This window comes from Anser cygnoides, chromosome 1 (genome assembly GCF_040182565.1).
Source record: "Anser cygnoides isolate HZ-2024a breed goose chromosome 1, Taihu_goose_T2T_genome, whole genome shotgun sequence".
Classification (NCBI taxonomy): Eukaryota; Metazoa; Chordata; class Aves; order Anseriformes; family Anatidae; genus Anser; species Anser cygnoides.
The window spans coordinates 94,771,677-94,798,702 of record NC_089873.1 but is presented as its reverse complement, the minus strand read 5'-3'; the positions used below and the strand labels follow the sequence as shown (position 1 = coordinate 94,798,702).

The 27,026-nt window shown below is 35.3% G+C and overlaps 1 protein-coding gene across 50 annotated transcripts in view; it reads right to left on the bottom strand.

The window, feature by feature from the left end:
• The window catches only part of ABI3BP (ABI family member 3 binding protein), a 185,417-nt gene that overhangs the window by 21,589 nt on the left and 136,802 nt on the right, over positions 1 to 27,026 (bottom strand). For 45 of the 50 annotated variants that reach the window (XM_067003035.1, XM_067003061.1, XM_067003053.1 and 42 more), the window contains 18 exons: positions 26,842 to 26,889; positions 25,910 to 25,984; positions 25,031 to 25,105; positions 23,797 to 23,871; positions 23,067 to 23,141; positions 21,139 to 21,213; positions 20,430 to 20,501; positions 19,873 to 19,947; positions 18,223 to 18,297; positions 17,676 to 17,750; positions 16,594 to 16,659; positions 16,239 to 16,313; positions 11,724 to 11,819; positions 8,113 to 8,223; positions 5,623 to 5,706; positions 4,309 to 4,377; positions 3,713 to 3,925; positions 229 to 340 (listed from right to left, as the gene is read on the bottom strand). In XM_067003035.1, coding sequence (XP_066859136.1) covers positions 229 to 340; positions 3,713 to 3,925; positions 4,309 to 4,377; positions 5,623 to 5,706; positions 8,113 to 8,223; positions 11,724 to 11,819; positions 16,239 to 16,313; positions 16,594 to 16,659; positions 17,676 to 17,750; positions 18,223 to 18,297; positions 19,873 to 19,947; positions 20,430 to 20,501; positions 21,139 to 21,213; positions 23,067 to 23,141; positions 23,797 to 23,871; positions 25,031 to 25,105; positions 25,910 to 25,984; positions 26,842 to 26,889 — 1,546 coding nt within the window. The remainder of the gene's footprint in view (positions 1 to 228; positions 341 to 3,712; positions 3,926 to 4,308; positions 4,378 to 5,622; positions 5,707 to 8,112; positions 8,224 to 11,723; positions 11,820 to 16,238; positions 16,314 to 16,593; positions 16,660 to 17,675; positions 17,751 to 18,222; positions 18,298 to 19,872; positions 19,948 to 20,429; positions 20,502 to 21,138; positions 21,214 to 23,066; positions 23,142 to 23,796; positions 23,872 to 25,030; positions 25,106 to 25,909; positions 25,985 to 26,841; positions 26,890 to 27,026) is intronic. The other 5 variants (XM_067003015.1, XM_067003084.1, XM_067003106.1 and 2 more) reach the window with 5 other exon arrangements.

Below are 27,026 nucleotides of genomic sequence, written 5' to 3'. Positions count from 1 at the left end.
AGTAAAACCAAAACATGCCTTTTTCCTATCAGAGCACAAGTAAAACCAATTTGGTCTTACATATGTACATGTGAATGTATAAATATTATATATATATATTTATTTGAAGTAACTGCTTTTAAATGTATACGTGTGTATATATATATATTTGAATATATTAGCATTTGAAGTGGCAGACAGCTGACAGACTAAATTGAAGAAACTTAGAAAATCATTTTATTTAATTACCTTGTGTCAGGTTTTAGGTTTTCCACTGTAGAATGGGTTTGATTTGTAGTGATAATCGACTTCTCCTTTTCACCATCACTTGCTCCATTTTCAGTTGACACAACTTCATACTCTAGAAAAATACAGGAAAGAGAAACGTGTTTAAATAACAACTCTCACTTGAGCTTCTTCATTGCTCTCCCTTTGTCTCATCTGATTTCCACTCCTACTGTCTAACAGGCTGTACAGACATCTCATGTGAACAAGTCTGGATGTTAGTATTCTAAAATGGTTAGAAAAACTGCTTAGAGTTCCAATTACAGATTGCTGAGTGCCTGGCCTCTCATCTTTTCTCATGATTCAGTTATGGGACAGAGGATACTCAATATCTCACCTCTGCCCAAAAGGTATGCTACTGACAGAATACTGAACACAAGTAAGTTTAAGTATCCTTCAGTTTGAATAAAGAAGCATCAAAGATGAAAGTACAGTTTCTAAATGCTTAAACCCTGATTAACTTAAAATAAGACCTAGTAAAACTTAGGTTTCCACAGGAAACTGCTCACTAATTTTGCTTGTGCTCTTGGGGAATCTGTCAGCTTATAATTAAGTACTTTTTTTTTTGTATTTATATTATTTAGAGAGACTTACTACTTTCTTTTCACCTCACTGGTATGTACCACCAAGCGCGAGCCATGCTCTAAACAGAGGAGTAAAACCAGATGTTTGGGAAGAAGATAACCCTTCAAAAAATCATAACCATATCCAAGATACAGTCTCTCTCTAGCATGCATCCTCTGACATGAGTCACAACTCCAACACAATTCACAGCCTCTTCTAATAAAAACACTGAGTATATTGTTAATTTTCCTCTCAACACAAAGAAATTCACAACCTCCCAAACCCCTTCCTTTCCCTGAGCTAAAAACACACACACACACACAAAAAAAAAAAAAGGAAAAGCCCTTATTCACCACAATTAAGCTTCATTAGAGCAATGATGCTTATTATTAAGGACTGGACAGAGGTTCGATTTCCACTGCCTTAGGAGTATCTACATAGAGAATCAGTAGATAACTTCACAGGAAATCAGTCTATCTGCCCTTCTGCTAGCCCCAAGTCACATGATTTAAACTTTTTAACTCATTCAAGTTGAAGAATAAAGGATAACACAACAAATGCATGGGCATGTGCTTCCATGCACACACACAAAGAACTACTGGAGTGCGTCCAGTATCTGCTTGTTACTGTGTATTAACAATGATCCTCGGTGGACTAGACAACACACTGCCCTCCATCTCTGAGACAACTCAACAGGAGTAGCAGGGCACCAGAAAAAAGTTCTTGGTCCCTGACATTTTGCAGCTTTTATGAAAACAAGGAGGAAAGCTTGATCACTGCTTTAGTTATTATTTGTCAGATCTTTCCATTACCAAAGTACAATTTTGTTTTTAGTAATACTTAATATTATGAAAACCCTCATGCAACATATTACCTAGTAGTCAACAACAGTATTTTTTTTAAATAAGGCTCAACAAATTATCCACAGTTCTATCTGAAACTGTGCATTAAAAATAAAGATGTGATGCCCAAATCAGAACATTGAAAAAAACATTTAAAAAAATACAAAAACAAAAGGAGATGACAGAAAACTTGATTTAAGTTTTTCTAAACAAGTAATATCATTCTTGTGCCAATATGAAGTAATTACCTTTTGGAGAAAATGGGATTCATCGACTTTTGTTGACTACAGAAAATATCCTTAGATGAGTCATTAATGGACTTATTTTTAGAAGTTAAGATGAAGGACAAAACCTCACTGGGAGTATTTGTAAGCCACAGAATTCAAACATTTTGTATTACGCATATTCATGTCCAGAGAAAGGCAATGAAGCTGGCGAAGGGTCTAGAGAACAAGTCTTATGAGGAGCAGCAAAAAAATAAAGGAAATGGTACTGCATCAGAAGGCAATCAGGTCTTGCTTTCCTCATTACATGATGCATGTTGACAGTTTTTCCAGTTATAAAGGAAATGTTTTTTTATTTCTGCAGTTGAAATGGTTGTGCTGCAGGGGGTTCATTAATGTACTCAAAAAAACCAGGTCTACTTCCAAGAAAAAAATGCAAACTAAGCAAGTTATCTCATCTTATCAAGCTAAGGACAGGTCTGTGGAGGAAGACTCCAAATGACAACAGCAACAAAAAGGGTTTTCCCTGGACAGAAAGAGGTATAGCTGAACTACCTAGAAAGGAGAATGTTCACAAAGAGCCTCTCCCCAGCCTAATGTTAATGCTAGGAATAGGCTAGGAATAGGTTCACACTGCTTCCAGCACATCATGGAAGACAAGTCAGGTAATCATTCTTCTTTCTTATTGGTACTTTTTATTAGCCTATAGTCTTTTTTTTTCTTCCCTTTTAATTCAGCAGAAGGGGCAACTTCCTTCCCCTTTCTCAGAAAAAGGTGGTGCAGGCTAATTTTTGTTCTGAGTGTCCCTTTGGATCTGCATTTATTATTTTCTAAAACTGTGGGAAGAACAGGAAAGAATCCAGGCTGAGCTTAGTAATTATTTCTAGAGAATCAAGAGAAGACTATTTTGGGGAAGAGAGCATGTGACAGTCACCATTATAGCTCTGCACTGAAATCTGTTATGACATGCATATAAAGCAACTTCTGAAAATATCCCACTTACATGTTAAAGTGAATGGCTAGTGATCAAATCTTCCTCTTCACAGTTCCCAGACTTACTTATTCTAATCACTTGTAAAGCAACACAGCCAAATCTGTTTAGCCACAGCAGTGATTGAGTCAGTGATTTTGCAAATCAAAGTTCTCTTTTATGACAGTGGTAAAAATGGAAGCCATTATCCTGACAGTACAGAAGAACCATAATTTTCATATTCAATTCTGGTAAGTTTGTGTTGATACACAGAAGACAGAAAAATTACAAGTGGTCTTCTTGCATGCCTACCTAGGTACTCATAGACATAACCATAGACTCAAACAAACAGAATCTTTTACACAAAGAGAACTTTGTGGTACAATGGGTACAGCAAGTAATATGCTGGCAGAGTTCTACTGACCTACCAGACAGATACTTTCATTGCATCTGGCTCACTGATCAAAAGCATCATGGCAAGAAAGATATCTGCATTATGCGTAAGTAACCATGCAATAAAGAATACTGTCACTTTTTTATTATTATTTTTGCTTGCCTAGAGTAAACAGAGAAGCTAGAAATTAAGGGAAGATACAGTCATAGTTCTTAAGTATCTTTTTTGCGTCATCACATGATGCAAAGTGATATAGTTGAGAAAATCTTGTTCTAATCTAGTAGCATTTTTTTTAATCCATACTGAAGTTGACAGCAGCATGAAATAAAAGCACTGGAGTGTAAGACTCTTTTGGGATAAAAGTATTATTTTAAATGGCACAAAACCACTGTCAAAGTAAAAATAAGCTTGAAATACAGTATTCTGAAACAAAATAAAAAGAAATCAAACCAACCAGTAACAGTGTCATTGTCTGGTTTTTCCCAGTCCAATATGACGAAAGTTGGACAGCCCTCGACAGTCACCACTGTGAGGTTGGTTGGAGGATTTTGTGGAGGACGAGTAGGTTCTTCCTTGATGCTAGCCTCTTCTTGAGGAAAATGTTCAAGAGAGCTTGTGATAGAGCAAGGCACATCATCATCTTTCTTCATATACTTGACATGAGGGGCTTAGAGCAATAAGAAAGAGCTGTTATTCAGTACAACGTTTTTAACAAAACATTGATGCCATTCCACCCATCCTACAACTTCCAGTTCAGGGACTGACGCAAAAATCTGTACAAGTCAAAATCAAACACAAATGTTTAAGAAGGAAAACTATATATTCAATACTCTTTTCTAAGCTGCCTTTTTTGGGGGGTTGGGTGGGGTGTTGTTAGGCCTGGAATCTGCACTGCTTCACCCTTCTATTGTCACCTTTCATCTGACTGGAATAGACAGAATCAAATGAAGCTTTGTCCTTCCAATAACCAAAAAAGATAATTTTGATATAAGACAGGTCAGTGTCCATGCATTCCCCCCAAAAGAAACACCATAGCTATTAAAATCCTACCTTGGTACCTTGGTTTGCCTGAAGAATCTGTTTCTGATGTAGGACTTGAACTGAAGACAGTTGCATCAACTGTAAGAGACACGGTTGTAATTCAATTTGCAATAAATATAAAGTTTCAGAACTGCTGTATCTCATGGTTCATTTGGCATTTGAAATCATCCCTGGTAAAGTTCCTCCATGGTAGACCTTTGATATCAGATCTGTTTTTTTCCTTTTAAGGACCCCATTTTGGCTGTGGTGCTAAGTAGACCCCATACTTACCTAACAGTATAAAGAATGTCATAATCAAAATGACAGAATTCATGACTGCTGCTGGATTCAGTTCATGCAATATATGTGAAGTGTATTTTGGACCTTTTTAAAAGCAACTTTTTGCCCTGTACTGGCCATTTAAATTAGAGCTCACTTAATATTCAGAGAATATGTAGTACTATTAAGTTGGCACACAACTTTTCAAAAAATAGTGACAAGTACTTCACAAATTTTGTCTTCAGAGCATAAAACTTCCACAGAACGTGAAAGGAATTGGACACAAACATTGCTGTGAGCAGAAATGTGCTAGAGCGTTCAGGATTCTTAACATCAATGTTGTGGTAAATAGCCTATATATTAAACAGAATCTTCCCTTAGATACAAATACTAAGATGGACGTCAATGAACAGAACATACAATATATTCAGAACAAGCCTTTTTTTTCATGTATCTAGTATCATGAGACCATATTTTGTCTCAAAAATTAATTTTAAGCACACCCTCCCCACAACTCTAGGTCTAATTATCTAGGTCTAACTCCCCACAATAAAGGTCTAATTATCAACTATCTATAATGTTTATCCTATTGATTTTTTTTTTCTATCTAGATAGTTGCATATTGATCAGATACCTGGTAGGATATCACAACCATCTTGACCACTGTCAGCCACTGTTCAAGTAATAATTTAAATTTATGTCCTATGCAAAATGAAACGTCCAGGAAAAGAAGTGTCTTATCTACACCTTTCATGGATTTAAAGTAGACCCTGAATAGTATTGAAAGGCTTCTAAGCATGTATTGATTTCTCGGAAGATAGAAGAGCCATCATGTTCTCATTTGTAAAGATGTGTATCAGAAGACAGCCAGGTGAATTCAGCCAAGTTACAAAAGTCAAAGTGGAATAAGAGAAATCAGAATCAACCCAGACAGAGTATTTCTTATATTATAGTGCATCAATATATTTTAGGAAAGGAAAGCCAGAGGAAAAAAAGGAAACCTTTATGTTAATGAAGAAAAAAAAAGAAAAAAAAAGAAACCAGAGCTGTCTATATTATGCTCACCATAATACTCTGGAGTTGCAAAAGCTGTTGGTGTCTTAGATGGAATTCCTGTCCTCACAGGTGTTGTTGGTCCAGCAGGTTTAGCTACAGTGACAGAAGAAGGAACTTATGGCAACAAGGCATTCACTATTTAGAAAATCAAAAAGCTATTTCACTCTTCTAACAAAACTCAGATTTCTGACGAGTGATTCATAAAATAAGTGGGCACACAATTTCATTTAAGCTATGACATTCCCCTCAAAGCTTACTCAACAGCTGCCAGTTGGATTTAGGAAAATGCTGAGTTTTCCTTATTGCCAATAGAACCTATTCCTGAAGTCTAGTAAGAAAATTCTTTGCTATTTGGAGATTGTCTTTGAGAAATTCAGTCAGCTAGAACACAACTTGGTTATTAAGCACTGGCTGGTAAATGGACACAAAATAACCAACATAAACATTCTGTTTCACAAATAAAAGAACACATTTCTTCTAGAGAACTAGAGAACAGCTGAAGTCACCAACAGAAACCTGGAAACCTCCCAGACAACCACTGTAAGACTGTGAAATCTCACCTCCAAAAAGCCAAGAACTACATAATGTAGTCACCTTCCCTGCATGTATGACACAGAAGAACATGGTGACTGAAGGCAGAATGTTGATGAACCAAGTTCAAAAAAATGGAAGGTAGGGATATAAGTGGAAATTTATTAAGATTCTCACTAGAGTCCAGACTGAAGAAGGTTTTGGAACACTTATTTCCTTTATTTCCATTCAGGAGACTTTTAATGTCTGCATAGAAACCTTCCCATAACACTCATCTAGTGGATGAGTAAGAAAGATACAAGTAAGGAATTAATCACAGTGTTAATAAGAAAGAGAAACAGAACAACATTATAAAAGGGAAAATCCAAGAAGAACACTGAAGCAAAATTTTCCTGTTAATATTGTGGAACAGTTTCTCCAGGGAACTAGAAGAAACTCGTATGATGTTCAAAACTAAGCAGGACAAACATTATGAAACAAACTAAAAGGAAAATCTACTACCGGTCCCACAAGGAAGGACCAGATCATCTAACTGATTTATTCCATCTTGAATGTCTAGGAAGGTATGATAACTGCTGACTACTCCATAACCTCGCCTCTAGTGTATGGAAAAAAAGGTGGAATTCCAAAACGCTGGTAGATGAATTACAGATTTAAGAAAGAAAATAAGCATAGATCTCATTACAAGCAAAAGAAAATCTAGCAAGTGAAGATTTTTTTTTGTGCTACAGCTCAAGACTGACAACGTCTTATGTTCTGTTTTAGCTATTACTAAGGAAACGCCACCAGTCAACAGGAAGTACAGACACAACATTTCTATCTTGGCTCTGCTGTTGAGAAGATATACAGCTTGTTTCATCCATGTTTGAGACTGTAGTTCTAATCTGATGCACAAAATACTGAAGATTTATTTAGGTCTTTCCACCATTGCCAACAGGAAGACCTGCCACAGGGGTAAGCTTTCTCACAAGGATGTTGGCTGATACAGAGATGGACCAGTTTTTTTGTAGATGAGCAAGAGGGAGAGGACAAAAGGGGCTTCCCCAGCAAGCCCAAACAGAAAGGCAGTCTCTCCTTTCGAGAAAATTCAGAAAAAAAAATCACAACCCCCTTAACACACACAAAGCCCTAAATGAAACAATCCAGAAAAAGCAAACAAGTAATACAGCAGAGCCAAGATCTTTGTATTTCCAGTGAACTAAAAAGAGTAACGTGAAGAGGGGAGCATTACTCATGATGCTAAGCATAGTGAGATGGAATAACGTTAACCTTTGGATTCTAATTTCAAATCCACAGACAAATATACAGAAGGACTCTGAATATCAGCTTCAGGGTAAAATTAAAATAAAATAAGAAAAGTAAAAGATTCTGAGTGCTCTTACACTGATACTGAGAAGCAGGAATATTGTTACACATAGATTAAGTTAAACTCATTGTACATGTAATAACTCATATCCCTCTACCTTCCAGTGAGTTTTCTGGCTGCCTATTAGCTTAAGTTATTTGCAGGGGTTAATGGATGTGCCATATATATGGCATAGGGACACAAACATGGGACAGAATTCCTTTATGAATTATCAATTGTGGGTACATACTGAAGCACGGTATTTGATATCTCCCACCTGACACATACATTAAGTAACTGCAAATGCTATTAGTAGACATTGAAATGTTTTTACAGTTCATCTTCTTAAAGGATGACTTGCATGACTTGCATGACGCTACTTGGCTTTCAGCTCCCTTGCTATGGGTGATTTTTACACAACTAGGTTAGGAAAACAAAATGAAAACACAATTTATATATTAAGACAAAAGACACAAGGTATGCATGGTCCAGAAGACTAGTTTCTATAGACATCACATTTGATTCAAGAAAGAGAATCTATACTATAAAATTCTCCTGTACACAACCAGTCACTTCAGGATCTAACACACTATAAAATATTTATGGGGAAAAGGCTGAGATACCTGGACTCCCTGGTTTACCAGTCACAGTATTTGGAGGCAGAGGTTTTCTTCGCATAGGTGTAGGCTTGACAGGAGGTATAGGAGGACGCTGTGGTCTCGGTGATGTAGTTACTGAATGACATTACAGGACAGTGTCGTTAATTAGTTACCCTCAAATTCCGTAAAATCAGAAAACCCACTACAAGTTATATTCTGACTTCTGAAATAATGTTTCATGTTTGATTTATAATCAAAAGCAAAGAGGTGAAGCAAGGAGCCAGAAACAGTTGTATTTTCAGACAAATTCTTTGGGAAGTGGTGCTGTGGAACTTTAAACCAAGCTTACAATGAGAAAATGTAGCTCCTTTGGGATTTTGTAAAAATACTTCAGAGATTTTTTTCTCTGTGTAGTTACTCACTTCTGTCAACAGTTATTTTTTGGCAGCTGATGGGATACTTCTTCCCACAATAAACACCACCTGAGTTTAGATGGAAATGTCTTTAGTATCCTACTCACAAAATTCCTATTGGTTTGTACTTTCTAACTGATAAAACTTGTCACTTTCAGCTTAAAGCAAGATGTAGCAAAAGGGGAATGATTATTAGGGATATGTCACCTTATGCCACTTTAAAGTGAAAAATGAATGTCACAGTCAGCTCATGGATTGATATGAAAAAAAAGACTTATTGTGTTAGAAACTCCTGAAGCAACCAACTAGGCTGCTTCAATGCACATTTCCAGACAATATGCATTAAATGTATCTGGTAGAGTCCTTTGACAGCTAGCTCTGAAAGGAGAACCTAAGTCTGATAACTGATACAGAACATTTTCCTGTGTCTTCCAGGCAATTACAAAGGATTTTATCATGTAAAAGAAAGGCAAAGGAAAAGATTTTTCTTCCACTATTCACCTCTGCACTTTTTCCCTTAGGAAAAAACTAGGAGATGTGTGCAACATGTTTATGTAACAAAAGACTTCTTGTACCTAAGAGGAGAAAATCCTTAACAGTAATATAATTCTTAATATGCTGCCAATATCAACAAAACTGCAAGCTGCCTGATACTGAGTTACTGGCTATGTAGAGTTCCTCCTTTATCAGACCATAGTTTACCCTATAAATAGAGTGATTGTGGGTGAGATGGGAACAGATCCAAAGACTCATTTAGGAAAGCTTTTTTAGAAATACTTACAATATACAAACATGAACATTTCCATCTTTCTCGGTTCACTTTTACTTTTGGACTTATGCGATCACTTACAACCCCCCATTTTTTTCTTCCTTTTCTTATCCCTCAGATCAAGACAGCTAACGATACTTAATCTAATTCAGAAAGATTTAGTGGTTTCGAAAACAGCATATGTAAGTTTCATATTCATTCTTCATCCCCAGCTGGAGATGAAAAAAAATATGCCTAAAGACCTGCAAAATTATATATTATGTTTATGTCATCGTACCCTAGATATTGCTACACAGTAGTACCCATAATTAATATCCCCCCTGCCCATATGTAGGAAATGGGATTGTCTGAGGTATTTATGGGGTAAAAATGTGTAAGCACTGACTTGTTAGTGGTTTCTACTGTATCGTCCAAAGAACTCAACCACAGTAGTTAAATGCAAGCTGAAACAGTGTGTCACAGCTGAATCTAGTATACTGCACTCTGGAAAAAACAAGAATCCTTACCATTCCCTTCTACTTCCACAGTAATTTAGAAGACAACCTATGATGTTACCAAATGTAATTAACTGAGTTTGTAAACTAGGACTCACACAAGAATTTAGGGATTTTCCGATAGCCTGGCTTATTGCTAAAACAGTGGCATTGTGAACTATTAGGATTTATTTAATCTCAGGTGTTCTTTGGACAGGGAATGTATTTCCTTGACCTTATCAACCCTATCACTCTTCATGAAAAAGGAGGGTGAATAGCCTCTTAGGACATACTACTAACAACACATCAGGTTTAATTCCTGTGTGCTGTAACGCATATTTTTCATACCTCATATATGGTGTAAATGACAGTCTGTCAGTTAACACACATTAAGATTTCAGGAAAAAAATATGTGTACTTAAGAGCTAGGTCAAATATTGTCTAACTTATAGCTATACCCAATAAATTGAGTTTTCATATACATATTAAGGCACCATAAAAAGAGCTGAGATCACAAAAGTATACAAGAAAATTATGGAACAGTAGTAGCTAATTTCACAAACATAACCAACTGTCTATTATGATTAGAGTTCAAGGTACTGGCTTACTTCAAAGCTCTAAAAGCTTAACTTTAAACATCTAATGTCAAAAGATGAGTAAAAGCATATGTAGATCCTCCTTAAAATCTCTGTGCATAAAAAAAATAATGCAGTCTTTGCAAATCACAGACTGGATTTACTTAAGTGGACATCACTGCTTGACATGCCATGACAGAAAAACAAAAAACAAAGAAAGCAAAATAGAGAGCCATGCTTCTTTTCAGTTTTCAGTCTCAATCCAGCTACTACTAAAAGTATACCACACTCTACATAATCTGTGCTAAATACAACCTTCAGATTGAATTAAATTTAAAAAGATAAAACATCAGAACTCAGCTGTCAAGCAAGGCTGCTGTCTTTGTGCAGGTAAATTAGGTGCAAAGGAAATCCAGTAGGGATTAGGAGCAAACAGCAGTTTATTAATTACTAAGAAGTGTATCTCTGTATCTCTGTTTTTAAGTCTAATAACATATTTTCAAAGGAAAATCTAAACCAAAAACAACAGATGCAGCTGAAAAATAAATCCAAGGGCAAAATCAGAAATATTTTGAGTTTAGTCAGTTTTTATGCCAGTAAAAAAGTACAGTTAAAAGCAAGCTCTATTCCTAGTTATGCTAATGAAACCAAGAAAATTATCTGTGTGTGTGTTTGCATGCTTGTCTGTATCATTATGTGGCACAAAAAAACCACTATAGTATAACTCTTCAGCTGCAACAGAAAATTGCCAAGAAGCTGATTAGAAAAAAAGTGAAGCACGAGAAGTCTATTTTTAAAGGCTTGTTCAGGGAAGTTGTTTTTCTGTAAAAATATTTTGAATATTTTGAAAATGGAATTGTAAGACTTGCAAGAGAAGTAAAACTGACAAGTCTTTTATAGCATGTGTAAAGTTAAAAGTCACATGTAAAGTCTACTTAAGTTAAAAAACTGTAAGCTTATTCACTCTCACGATGGTACTTTGCAACAATCCTAGCATTCTAATTTTCCTAACAATCCTAAGGTCCAAAAAAGTATTCTCATAAGCGGGTAGGTAATTTGGTTAAGCATTCTCCATTGCTAGTTAGAACCCACAGATATGAAAAAAAAAAATCAGTGTTTACAGTAGAGTGGCTGTTTAATCACAAGGATACAATGTACACTGGCAATGGTAATATTTAGTCACAGACATATGCCACATACTAAGTAGTGACCATGAAACATTCTTGTTTTTCTCTCTCTTAATACCATCCTGAAGCCAAGAGATCATGCACTACTGAGGATGACCAAAATTTGTTTTCTCTTCTTCAGTGGAGGTGTTTTTTTTGTGTGTGTGTGTAGGAAAGGCAATGTTCTGATTTTTCATAACTATTAAAAATTGGTACATTGTCCTTTTTATTAATCTTACCATAAAACGGCTTTTCCCTGGTATCACTATATTCAAAAGGTTTTTCTACATCCACGCCAATTTGTCTAGTAACATCCGCAGGTGTATATACATCATCTGTGAAACAAAAGGAAATGAATTAATTATCTACAGAGCAGTACCAAGTTATATAATACTTCTATATTGGATGTGTCCAAACTCTAGCTAACAAATGCAAAACTGGCATTTTTAGTGATAACTCTATTACCTTGCTATTTGAATAAGTAGAAAGTGGTCTTGGTATAGGGAGTCTACACTTTAATTTTAAATATTCGTTGGAAAAGGCATGTTTAGAAAGAGAGTAAGATTAAGAGATAACTACTAAGAAACCAAAAATATATGTGGAAGGATGAATACAGGGCACGTTTTAGTATTTCTACACACAGAATAAAATGTCTGTTGATTTTTGTTAAGGGCAAAGTTCTCCCTGAAAAATAAGATCTTCGATTATCCTCCATATTGAATAACTGGAGGAATTCTAAACCAAACACATACCATATTTGGAGTAGTGGAGGCATAAAATTCAGTTTGTATATAGAAGAATGTCCCACTTAAAAGTAATATAAACACATTAAAAAAAAAAAAAGTAAATGGCATTAAAAGATCAACACAACTACTCCTGGTACAGAACAATTATTTCACATGCTGACATTTATAGGACAGCCAAATAGTCAAATTGTTAAATTAATATGCCTTCCCTACACAGGATAAGTATATTTACTTTATAAAAACCCTATATATGGTAGACTGAGAAGACGCTTTGCAATTTCATCATGTTTGTGAAAAGTTCACCCTTCTCATGACATTAGAACCAACCCCCGTCCAGCAATTTAATGTTTCAATTAAAAGAATACACACATATACCTACACAAACACACACACACACACACACACATATAAATTACCAAATTAGATAGCCTATTCCAACATGATCAAAACATTTCAACCAAAGATTTCATACATTTATAATCTGGTACTCAGCTTATTACTAGACTACACCAGCATTTCGCCAGTATGAAACAAGTAATTTTTCATAAATTTTTCATGGTAAATAGGATAAAGGTTTCCTGGCTCCTGTGACTGAAATTCTTAAATGTAATGTGATTTTGATATAACTGAAATTTGTCTTCAGGTAACTAAATTGGTTAACTAGGTCTTCAGATATACAAAGCACCAGAGTACTAATCAATGTTTCACATGACTGGTGTTCAAGGATGACACATGAGAACATCAGCATTAGCTTTAAAAAGAAAAATAAATCTTATACACCATGGGTTACAGTTGAAGTATATGAGCTTCTTAACTTCATCCCACAATAAATATGCATCATCCCATTGCCTCAATCTCATAAAATCATCCAGATATCTATTACATGCCTAACTTAGTTTTGCACCTGTGTCTACAGAAAAGCCTGCCTTTATTTTGCTCTTCACTATATAGTTTAGAATTACAATCTGTTTTGAATTGTATTGGCTATCAACAAACAACATACTGTATATATTCTATACAGTATTACTGCCACTAGTAAAATAGTAGCGCAAATTAAGTGAAAGGAAAAACAAAAATCTCCTCTTTAATGTTTCAATGCACTTCAAAGTCACATAAAAGTTTGCCTATATCTCCACACAAAGTATCTGCAATGTCATACAACTTGCTGTATTTATCATAGCATTTGCCTTAAGCAAGTAACATTAGCTGGCATATTATAAGCATTTCAACTCAGCATATTCATCCAGACTTTTAACAGAACTGAAGATAGATGTGTTAGACAAATGTGTGTTGATGTTTTCTTTTACTTTCATCATTTTTTTTCCTGGAAATATTAATGGGATTTGGAACACCTTAAGACTAACCACTGCACCTTGAATAGCAGGAATGCTATTAGAAGCGTGGATCGTTTTAAGGAAGTGGGAAAAGGTGCCATTGATAAAAAAAAATAAAATTGGAATACCTTAATATTTGAGTTCCTCTAGAACCTAGCTATATGCTCACAGTTTCACAAATAAAAACAAAGCACAGCATAAAGTTGATGTCTGTTATAGTGAAAATCAATTCTCTCACAAGGGAGATGAAACATTGCTGAAACTTGGGTGAAGGTTGTCCAGAAGTTTAATAGACCATGAACAACTTTTACATTGTTAAGATTAAACCAAATAATGCTTAGGCAAGATATATCACATGAACCAAAACAAGTATGAAAAGCCATGTCATTAAAAATAAATTTTACAGAATATGGCTGGAAACATGGTAGAAAACTAAAAGGAACGTTAGTCAAGTGGCTGAAACCTCTGCTGCTTTCCCAAAGTCAAGTTTACCACCTGGCATTACAGCTAACAATACAGCTAGCCAGGAGACTGAAAAGCCTGCCAGGAAACCAACTGCAATCCCATGTGCTGCTGCTGGAAAAAACAAATTCCACAGCTTATCTTCAGGGCCCCACAGCTGCCAAACACACTCTGCATGCAGTGGAACATCTTTGCATTGATGCTAATGAGTACACTCAGGAAGAAGAACTGGTGTGCATCCAACAGCACTGCCTGCACAACAAGGAAGTAAGAGATCCGAAGTGGTCTTAAAACAACAGACTATCAAATGTACTCTTCTTCAGAGAAAGAAAAAAAAATGATATAATGTCTAAATGTAAGCTTGAAAACTTGTTGTCCCTTACAGCTTGGTTAAGGATTCTGATCAGCTAACCACAGAAAATAACACCATTTTCCTAATGGAAGAAATAAACTTCTCTATCCTCAAAAATCATCCAAATATCTTAAAACATAATTTCTCTAAGATAACATCTACTGAAAAAAAGCTCTTTTGTCTTTGCTCAGCTGGTAAGATTTAGGGTTCCAGGTTAGTAGAGTTCTCTTTTTGAAGTCTCTTCTGCAGACTTCAAGATTGTTTGCAGAACATAATGGCACATTGCTTAGGAGGAATATAGAAGATTTCCTTTTAATTGATTACTTGAACCCTCTGTTGTACAAAATGTTTTTTTCGTGAGCATAGACATTCTTGTATGCTCAGACACTGCATTTGCCACAATATTGTGACGCACTTATTCTACAAGAAGACTTGGGATTTCACTTTTTGATCACAAAGGGAGGAATATAGCGCAGAATGAAAAGAATTCGCTTAAAGTTGCAGTCCTCTTCATCTTGCCATAAATGCAAAAAAAAAAAAAATCATTGATGATTTCTCTAGAATTCTGGGAAGAAAGATGTAGTGTCATAGGAAGTTATCAATGAGTTACTATGCCAGCAGCACTTGTGGTACGAATAAACAGATAACAGACAATAAATGCCAACTCTTCCTTAGTAATTTGAACACCATGTTTAACTGAAAGTGCTCACTCAGTAGGATGCAAAATCTAGGTAACAGACGTCTTCAGGACACTTATTTCACTTAGGAAAAAAAGACTTGCTTAACTGAGCAATGGAAAATATTGCAAAAGCATAATTTTCCAGAACTCTAAATGAAGATACCTATTTGCTTGTGAATATACCTAGCATACATAGCAAGGTAATAGCCTTGTGACAATTTCTGACATCATCTACCATAAAGGAACTCTACTTCTTGCTGACAACTGGCCCTACTGTAAAGACACGTAAATAATGACTAGCAGGTACTCCAAATGGAGCATTTAAAATAAAGATCGCTTAAAATAAGACTTTAGCAATCACCTAAAATAGCATTAAGCACAATAAACTATACTTAAAACAATTTAAACACCTATTATCATGTTTATACTGCTAGTTTACCTAGAATGCCTTTTTTTTTTTTTTTAAACTTTTTAATCTAAAAATGCCACTGCCAAAGACATTGCTATACGGTAGAATGGAAGAACTTCACATACTGTCTAACATAATTGTGTATTCATGCATTTGGTGATCAGACATTAGAAAGTTCACTTTCTGTGAAGTAGATTGTCCAACACTAGTGAATAGCAAAACCTCCTGATCCATGATTACTGCCATCATAAGTCATTTAATACCATAACTGTCCCTGATGTCCTGCAGTCAGATGGGCTCATTTCATTTCCCAGAAGGAATATGAAAGGTCAAAGAACACATATCTACAATGAAGACATCCCCTCTACATGTAATACAAAAGAGCATATCAAGTTCAGGCTATTTTTAATTCAATTTAGATATACAACCATCTCTGGTTATTTACTCTGGATTATCATCTGGACCTATCACCTGGTTATTTATTCTGGACCTACCATATGGAAAACATCAACGAACAGTAGACATATTATATACTCTACCTCTAAGTCTACACTTATCACGTACAGTATCATTTCACAGTAGCACTTAGGAACAATATAGCATTACCACTAACAGCAATTACATACAGTGCTCTAAAGAATTAACTTCTATGATCATATGTAATGAAATATTTTGCAAGGCTTAAGATCATTTCAGGAAGTAACATTCGTGTGTTTTTACTAATACATTAAAAACAAACAAACAAACAAAGCACACAAAAAAACAGCTCTACCTGTTGTTGGCACAATCCACTTTGGCAAGCCAGGTGATTTTGTTCTAGCTGGTGCTAGTGTAGTCTTACTAAGAGCTGTGAGGAAGTTTAAAAGAAAAAGCTTAATGAGAAGAAAATGAGACTTTAAGTGATGCCAACAATTCCATATTACAGAAGAAAAAGCAAGAGTTGCTGTGGTGGCATAGATTTTTTTTTTTCCTAAATTGAAAAGGTTTTATCTTCAGACTGATTAATTGAAAGAAACACACACTTTTTCTCCAGCAATACTTAAACTTTCTCTAAGAACAGGTGAAAATCATTAAATAAATAATTAGTGTATCTCCTTCCCATCCCAAAGTGAATAAACAATTATTACCATGTCTGGTCTGTGATTTATCAGATGGCTTTGGTCTTGCAGAAGTGAGACGTGTTTTATATGCCGCTAAAAGAAATAAGGTTCAGTTTAAATGCTACATGTAAAAGCAGTGTAATTTGCCACAAAAAAAAGGTCCATGCACCAATGCGATATAGCAAAATGGACATATGACAATTCTATGAGTTCTGATCCAAAATGCACGCTGAAAATGCTAGTTTCTTTAGTGGTCAGATGACTCCATCATGCAGTCTGACCAGTTACATTCATGTTTAGGTTTAGGAAAAGATATAAAATATTTACAGCCAGTTACCCAACTGTATATGGATACAGAGTTAGCTCTGCAAGGTATCCATGGCCTTAAGACATTTAATTAGGTTCTGTAAAAAAAAAAAAAAAAAAACCAAAACACAAAAAACTCAAAATAAAACACCAAACTGAACCCCCCAAAATCAAATATTCAGATAAAAACATGAAACATTAAAATATTGCTGAGATGACAACTGGAAGCATACAATGCAGACAGTATGCATGGCTGCTGAAGCATAGTGTCATCATCAAAGTTAAAATTACTAGCCTTCAACCTTTTCCTACTGTTGTCTTTCACTTGGAAAACAATTTTGAAATTTTATTTGTTACAGTATGTATGTGAATCACACTGAAAGCTGAAAATTTAAGTAGTCATCAATGTCATCTTATGCCAAATAACTGACCTGAGTAACTCAAACACTCTGTTACATAAATACAGCTAGCTATTTGATATTTGAATCTACCAATCATTCTATAAACATCAGTTACTCTAGCCTCTCTGAAGTGTCTGAGAAAACATTTATGCAGGAAAGAACATATTACTAATTTTTGACATTCAAATTTGGTAAAAATTTCACAAATACAAGGAAAAAGGTGGGAGTCAGTTATGTTTGTGTTAGCAACGCTTTTGATCTGTGGATCAGACACAAAACACTAATAATGCTTAAAAGCTTTCAAGGGTAGTAAGAACAGACCATTAAACCTTAAGCTGTATTGATTTTACTTAAGAGCTACGGACTCTCAATGCAACAAACTAAGAAAATTATAAGAATTACCTGTATTCAGCCGTGGAATTTCAGTTACAAAAGCCGTTTTAGGTTTGGGTGAAATCTGGTATGTTTCATTGGGAACTGAAAGAGGAGATTTTATTGCTTATCAAATGCAAATGATTTTCTTTTAAACATCAGACACCACAGGTAGAAGGGAAATTCAAACATAGTGCAGACCATAAACAAAAAGGGTGAGTGATAGAAACCCGACTGAAAATCACGGATTTATACCAGAACTTCAAGACTGGGAAGATATACATCATTAAAAAGCTAGACAACAGAAGAAAAGATGAGCAAGATATCTTTTTATATGACTCCTCAATCATGTACACGAAGTATTTATTTCTATAAATAATTACAAACAAATTGGCTGGAAAGTGACTGGAAAATTAAAAACAGCAACATTTTGTACATGCACTGGAATGTGCCTAACAAATGAAAAAGATAAAGATATATTTAAAGTATTTCTGTTGATTAAAGGGTACGTTTAGCCATATAGCAAAAGCAGAGAAAGTAAAGTTATCAAAATAAAATGACATAATATTCTCATTACCCAAAGTCATTTTGGACCCATCAACAACATGAACTGTTATGAGGTTAATTGATCCCAGGTGTGTTGTCCTTGGAGCTATGAGAAATAAAACATTGTTCTGTGAGATGTGAAATCAATGATGTTGGATTTCATTAAGTATTTGTGTCCTTTGTTTCATAAACATCTACCTACGCATCTGTTAAGACAATTTTTACAGACCTAAGACAGTCATGTGTTCTGATTAGTCTGGAGGTATTTTCATGCTGACAGACAGACATTGCAAATATTCTGCTGGGCCTCCACCTGCTTCAGAACAGACACTCTAATAGTGGACGCTAGCTTGCATTTCACTAAAAATTCTCTAAAGTTTGTAGTAATATAATTACCTTTAAGGCATTCTTCCCTCATTCAAATTTGACCACATTTTGTCAAAGATAGAAAGTTACTGGATGAAAAAGAAAGACTGGCAAGCAGAACTGCATGCTACATGTGTCTCTTTCTCTTTCAGAAACAAGGTTAAAATATGGAAGCTGGAAAGTAACCTACTTATAAGGATGAATGGCATTGACTAATTAGTGCCATTCATTTTTAACAACTTTCAGGATAACAGTAGAATTTCTTTTGCATATAGATCATTACAATGATTTAAATTTTAAATGGTAAAAACATGACCCCTTAAGTTCTGTTTTCTAAAATTCTTCTACTAAACTGAACTGTGTAGTGGTGCCAAAATGTGGTACTTGTTAACTATGACAAGATTGGAAATAGCTCTAATTCAATTGAGACTTAGAATCTAGCTTGGTTACTTACAGAGAGTCTTCCAAAATAATCCTTTAGAAAACAATTGTTTTTTGGCTAGACTGTTCCATTTGATTTTCATAATAAAATACGTGTACCGTTCTTTAATGAATAGGGTCGCTGCTTCAATTGTTTCTGGCTACATGAGAAATCTAAGGAAAAAGGGGGGAATGATAAAACTATTCATGAACCTAATTGCCTAAAAAATAAAGTATCACCAGTTTGGAGGTAACTGGGAATTAGGAATTAAGAAAAGTTAAGAGTTGTTCTTTCTTATGATCATGTTGTCACACCTTCCCTAGTAATTTTTTTTTCCATTGTAAGTTTCCAATCTAGTAATTTTTATGGAAATAATTCATAGCCTAGGTGGAGCTGAGATACTATACATCCTTCATTATAACTATGCATCCCTAAATTTACTATAATTACTGCACTGATTAGAAGATGGTACTAGTACTCTTACCATCTAACTATTTTGGACTAAGATCCTGTAGCCTGAGTTTCAAAAGTACTTGCACATTCATTTAGTGTAATAAATTCCCCCCAAATAAAAGAACTTAGTGAAACCAGTTACAGTAGTGTATCTTATATAGAACTCAAATTAATTAAGTTCCTCATATTTTTAATGGCTTCTACCCACCAATTAAAAATAAATTAAAAAAAAATAGCCACCCTAACTTGTGCACCCATAGACATGATCCAATTTTGGGGCATTCTTTGATGTAGTTCACTGAGGTACTCTGAGTTGAACAATTATACTAATTTCTCTCTAAATACCGATCACGTCACATCACTGTAGTACCAAATGACAGCAAAAAGTGTAACTAAGATAGTGCTCCAATAACACTTTTAAAGTCAAAAACTTTAAATTACCAGGTTTAGTCTGTGGTATTTCTGGCTCAACAGATGTTTTGGGTTTGGAAGGAATGAGCAGTGTTTCTTTTGGAGCTGAAAGAAAGGAAAAAGATTATTATTGTATTTTTTAAGGAGTCACAATCCAATGCCATAGTTAGCCCACAGAAAGTGCATGCCTCAAATGCCTGAAAAAAAGACAATAACAATTCCATGGGTTTCTGGAACCTGAAACAAAATGACTATCCAAAACATAGAAATATTCTAGTACTGTGCTGTATGATAAGGTGAGTTAGTGGCTAAAATTCTTGCTCTAAAAGAAAAATGAGACCACTGAATTTGGTTGGAGAACTGAAAAATACATTCTTCTGGCTAGACATGAAGCGTAGGCAATTTCTGCCTTAGTTCGAGAATAGAACTGAGACTCTTCTGTATTAAGAAACATGCACATGTGTAAGCAGAATGACGGACAGTGGACTGATATTGCATGAAAGAACACACCAGAGCATATTCTCTAGAAATTTCCCCATTGAACAATTAAAAAGACCTGCATCTTAAGTTTAAGGAAATTTATTTACCCATTGTTGCCCTTGACTGCTCAGTGGTAGTAGATTTTGTAATAAGTGGTTGTGGGGTTGTTTGATGTATTGCTGTTAAGGGAGAAAATGTTGAGAATCTTAAAATTTTACTTCAAAAGAAACAAAGCAGTATTTGCACTATTTCTAAAGCTTTCAAAAATGCCCCAAACTAAAGAGTAGCAGAATATCTTAAAAATCAACTGTTGACAGTTTTCAGTATCCTTCTATTAACTTTTCCTATACATTACTTCTATAACAAAAATGGGAAGAGACACAGATCATCTTAACTATTTTTAAAGTACTTTTGTTTCAGTATAACATATGTCAGTTGCTAAGTGTACCAGCATATTTCAAAGGAGTTAAATTGCATTTTGTGGGTGAAAAAACGTGCTCATAGAGAAGCCCCTCTGTTTACAAGATAGCAATAAGAGAGAACTCAGTGTATCTAAGCCACTGAAATTGTCAACGCTCAAATTACTAGTCATCATTTGCTGAATGTAATAAAAAGGAGGAAAAACATATACTACAGATGCTACTATTATTTGCAGTGTAGTTTTGACATTTTGGATTGACTGATCTAAAGGTTGATTTACCGTTGATTCACCATAAAACCAGGTATGAATAATTCTGTTTAAAGCACAAAAACTCAGGCTAGGGGAAAATAATGATTAAATAAAAACACCCAAAATTACAAGATTGACTCCATTACCAGGTTTGGTGTGTGGCGCTCTTGGTTTTTCAGGTTTTTTTGGTTTGGTATGAATGAACTGTTTCTCACTTGGAGCTGAAATTAAAAAAAAAGAAAAGAAAAGAAAAAAAAAACTGCACCCATAACAATAATTGAAATATTATTTAAAAACAAAAAGCAAACAAAAACACTGTTTCCATAGTACACAAGGAATATCATAGTACACAAGGAAGTGTGATCTAATCTGTAATAAGACAAGCTGAAAATCAATCAGTTGGAATTCCTGTAAAGAAAGGAAAAGAAATTAAATGGCCACTGACACAGACTGACTTCCCAATAGTTATATACAGATTTGTAGCTTTGGATGAAGCAGTGAAGAATACAGTCACAAACAGCATACAGTAAAGTAATGGGACAAAAACAGACAGGAGTAGCCTTTCTGTGCTGTACATGAGAATCTGAAGAGAGTACCTGTTTTTCAGTGGGCCCTTCATATCAGACTTGATATATAAATTAAATTCCTTGTTTTTACATGTGAACTATTTATCCCTGTCATTTCCATACTATTCAGTACCTCATTGCTCTCTACAACTTCCTGAAGAGGGTAAGTGGAGAGGGAGGTACGTTTTTTCTCTGGTATTCAGTGACAGAACATGTAAGAATGGCTCAAAGTTGCATCAGGGGAGGTTCAGACCAGACGTTAAGAAAAGCTTCATTACTGAGAGGGTAGTCAGACGCTGTAACAACTTCCTAGAGAGGTGATTGATGCCTCATGCCTGTCCACGTTTAAGAGGCATTTGCATAATACCCTTAATAAGTTTTAACTTTTGGTTAGCCCTGAAGCTATCAGGCAGTTGGAATCAATCAATCAACCAACCAATAGCTCTCTTCCAACAAGAACCATTTTATTATATTCTAGTAATTCTTGTCATGACTTTCATACTGGAAATGGTATTTTAGCACTTTCAGCAAACACTTGCAAGTCTGTGATCCACGCCAATGTGAAAGGTCCTCAAAAATCTACCTTAGCCTGTACATTCTTCACCCCCTTGTTCTAAACAGCCATTTTCTGCATGTAAAGATTCCATCAGGTAGCCCCAGATGTGAATTACGAGGCACATAAACTTCATAAAGCTATGTAAAGATACCAAATACCTAAATATCAATGCATACAGAGAATAGATATTAAAATATGAACACGATGAAAAGCATTTTTAATTTCCTATTCGCCACAAGGAAAAAGCATACATAAAAGATTATTAAATGGCTGTTATTACTTCATTAATGATACCACTTCATTCTCAGAAAATCTTGGGCATCTCTCCTGAAACCAGGGACAGAGAATAATTATTAGCAAAGATTGTTAATCCTACCGCCCTATTCTGCATGGATTCATTCATCCTTATTTGGTCCCCACCTGGCAAGTTAAGAAGGAAGATTTCTGAGACTAATGTTTCACATATTTAAAAAAGTTTCCCCAGTAGGTATTACTAAAAGTTAACAGAGAAAATGGTTTTAAGAACTGGTGTTTGACTTGTGAGGTCACATAACTGGTATGCTTTGGTGTATGTTATGCTGTAGTTCATACATTCTTCCATAAAGTTATACAATGAGTAGTAAAGCAGAGCAGCATTTTACGATAACAGTATCCATACATAAGATGCAGAAATGACAGGAATCACTATCTGTTCTTTAAATAAAGCTCACTTACTGGAAAATATATAACATCTGAAGGAATTATGTCCTCCTGATTGGAATGGCTAGAAGATGAGGAAAAGAACCTTCAAAAGTAAATGAGCTTGCGCATTACTACCCTTATCAAGATCAAAGGGCAAGCGGGTATCTAGAAGCAGAGCAAAACTGCATTATTAGTTTTTAATATGATGTAATGAGCGCCTTCTCTAACAAGAATGAAAAAGAGAGTAATTCTTTATGAAACACATGATTACCCGGTGTTGCCTTTGTTCTTTCAGGAATATGAGGAATCATAGCAGTAACTGGTTCATGGAAGGATGGAAAGATTCCTGTTGGAAAAAGTTTGGATAAATGCTCAGAATAATGAAGAGATCCTCCTCCCTTCCTCTCCCCACCCCCTTAAAAAAAACCCTCAGAGATTTCTGTTTATAAAGAGTTCCTTTTTTTTTGTTTTGTTTTTTGCATTTAAATACTTTTAAAAAACCATCATAACAACTCTTCAGTGAAATCAGTGATTATCTTACACAGGTCAGCCAGATTTATGATAGGGAGTCTCCTAAATGGAGTACAACAGAAGGGAGTACTCAGTCTCAATTGGGTGAAAATGTGTATATAAGGGAAAAAGCACTGCAACAACCCTAAGAGAGCTCTCTGATAAGTTTCAAAAACATGCTACAAAACAACCAAAGTGTGTTGCTCGGGTACAAGTTGTTAATACCTTCATATCATTCATCTAAATATATGGGTCCCTACTATTCTTCCAGTAAAACCCACACAATACTAAAAAAATCTTGAATTACTGTAGTTTCCATCAGTGGTATGACTTACTGCAGAGGTTTCTTAAGCTATAGTAGTACAGAGGTTACAGCAAATGTACTGTTGACAATTCTACATCCCCCCTGCCTCCCCTCTCCCCCCCACACCTCCACCACAAATGGATGCCCAATTATCAACCACAGCATTACAAAAGGCAAGGTAATTTACCAGGTTTGCCGTGTGGAACATCTGGAATGGGAGCTGGTTTAGGTTTAAAAGGTATATGTTGTGGTTCTTTAGGAGCTGAAAGAAAAGACTTGTTTTAAGAGTATATACTCTTCAGAAATTAGTCAGGTATTGCACAGGCACTGCATGCCTTGTGCCTTCAAGAAAAAACAAACTGCAATCTCTGCATGAGTGACTGAAAAACCGAGAGACAGACATATGCAAGTGTTTAAAAGGAAAAGACAACCATAAATTAAAATATGAGTGGAAAAATGATCAAGTAAGCAAAATCTCATCTGGAGTCAAGGAACAAAATCTGAAAGAACAGAGACAGCCACAGCTGAGATGTTCCCATCTGTATTTCAAAGCTGACAGCTGCAGTAGCCATGGCATGCTTGTCTCCTACAAGAGTCAAAACAATCGTGATTCATGTAAGAGTGAAAGAGAAATTTTCTGTGAAGACAACAACACAGCTAGGACTCTTTCAATACCTGGAACAGAGTAGAATTAAGTTCACTATGTAAGCAAGAAAACAAATCAAACCCACAAACAGATCATGTGGAAAACAGAATAATAATCCACAATATTTGGTCCACGGAGCAGCAGGGAAAAAATAATAATAATCAGCTCAAGGTAATATCTTTACCTAACATTGTCTTTGTTTGCTCAACTGTAAATGTAATAGGTGCCAATACTTCATAAAACAAGAACGTACAAAGAATTAGTGGTAAGTATCATCAAAATGTAAAATACTCCCTTTTACTGATTTCTTTTTAAACTACAATAAATATTAGTGAATATGCACTAACTAAAGGAAGTTTCAGCTGATGCCTTCAGAACCACTACAAGTTAAGGAGGTTTGGCAATTCGCTAGTATGCAACTCTCTACTATGTATATTTTTAAGGGTCTAATTCCATTACCAGGGCACACTTGAACAAAAGAGATGCAATTTCTTCCAAGAACATTGTTACAATGTTTATACGTTGTTTACTCTGCTATGCAAATTAGTCATCAGTGACAACTGTCATGTGACAGAAAAGCATATGCAACCCACCAAAAGCAGCCATGAAATATATAAACCATCTCTATCTTCCTTTATACACGTATTTCATGTTCATTACAAAATCTATTTGTTTGTAATATGAAGAGATGTTAATACACACTTTTTTCATTGAGAAAAGACAACCCAAAAGAAAACCCAAATATTCAAGCACAACAAAACAGCAATGTATTTACCAGGTTTTGTGTGTGGTACATCTGGACTTGGTGATGTTCTGGGCTTGAAAGTGACTCGTCGACTTTCTTTTGGACCTGCGAAGATGAGCTAAGTTTTGAATGCAGTAATGAGGGTGATGACTAATCATAAGTCTTTTGATTTTCCTGACAGGACATTCATTTTCTGCAAATAAAGTTTTTTTAGGAAATATTTTTTCCATTTGAAGGTAACCACAAAGAGACCTCATGCCAATGCAATAAATGTTAGTGCTGAGATTACAAAGTGACTGTTACAGTGCAGCGTTGGATTAACTCTCCACTTCTCCCAATTCTCTCCAATAAATCTTTCTACAGAATAGACTGCTATAGTTCTAACAGTACCCTTAGCTGCACTTCTCAAGTGTTTCACACTCCAAAAATCTGCTGCTTGCTTAAATTAACAGAACATTAAAAACAAAACAAAACAAAACAAAACCATTTCCAACAAAGCAGGCAGAGCAGAAGAAACATGGAAATTTACAACTAATTTTCAAATGGGCAGAGCTATTCCCAAAATGAAGTTTTGGGAACAGGAAAGTATCATAATTTTGCGCTTGTAAATGAGTAACTAGAAAATACAAGTACCTCTTTCACATTCTGTGGAAATTGAGACACAGGTTTTCCAACTTGTGAGGGCTCAGAATTAGAGTGTTTAAACCCCACACCCCAACCATTATACAAGTTATTGACACACACAAGTATCTGTCTTGTTTCATGACAGCTATGTAGCAAAATTTCATGACAGTAAAACAAAGCCTATTCAATGAAATATTTGTGTACTTTCAAAGAACTTATGAATTTTAGCGATTTTCAAACTGAAAAAAAATCATACACTAAAGTGCAAAGTATTGAGAAGCTTACTTGCTCTGGTTGGAGGAACACGGGGACTGGGTGATGTTTTAGGTTTTGAAGGCCCATGATGCGTCTCTCTAGGAGCTGAAAGAAAGAAACTGGGTTACACTGTGTTAAGATTTTCAGAGGTGTCAGTGTCTACCACCTACAGTCACCAAACACAGAGCAAAGATTTGAGCCACAGATGCTTGTATGGAAGTGATGCAAGGGGTGTGGGTTTTCTTGGAACAAAACCAAGATGTAGAGAAAATACTCTTCTGTGACATATCATCAACAGAGCATATGGCAGAATTATTGTTTCTGTTTAGAAGAAGCACTTAACCAATTAAATAAGAAGAAAACAAGGAAAGTAGTTTCAAATACAAAGACACCACTGCTCTTTAATGGAGGTTGTACTGGAAGGATTCTCAGTACCACAAACAAGCAATAAAAGTGCCTTAGTCAAGTGGATCTGCTTCAAGGATCCATGCGTCCCAAAGATCACTGAAGTGATTCTGTTCTGACAGTGGAATTGATATTTAAGAGAAACAGAAATATTTTTCAGAATCCTATGAAGGACTGAATTTAGTAAAACTGGAAGGCATGGGGAATAGAGAAAGATAACTTAGGGCATGCAGCTTTGCTCACCCAAGCCATGTGACTAACTAGAACAGAGTCATCTTTACAGTATGACTGAGAATGTGTAAGTTAGGATTTTTTTCTGATCTGCCCTGTCTCTTTAAATACCAAAGGAAATTACCCCATCTTATGTGCATAAAAACTTGAAAGGCATAAGGATCCTCCTCAAATGTTTTAAAGAAAATATGAAAAGAGGTGGAGAATCTTGACCGTTAAATTATTAAATGCATTATTAAATTATTAAATATTTGCAGGTCAGCATTTAATGATTTGTGTTGAAGAGGAACGACAATCTGACTATACAAATAAGAAAGTATAATTACCTGCTGTTGACTTTGGTTTCTCAGTTCTAAATGTAATTGGTTCCAGAACTGCATCAGTGTAATAAAGAACAAAAATAACTCTTACCAAGAACAATTAAAACATTACAATCCCTACCTCCACAATGATCATACCATCCCCCTCCTACAGCCAGTGAGAGATGACCACTCCTTGAAACTCAATACAT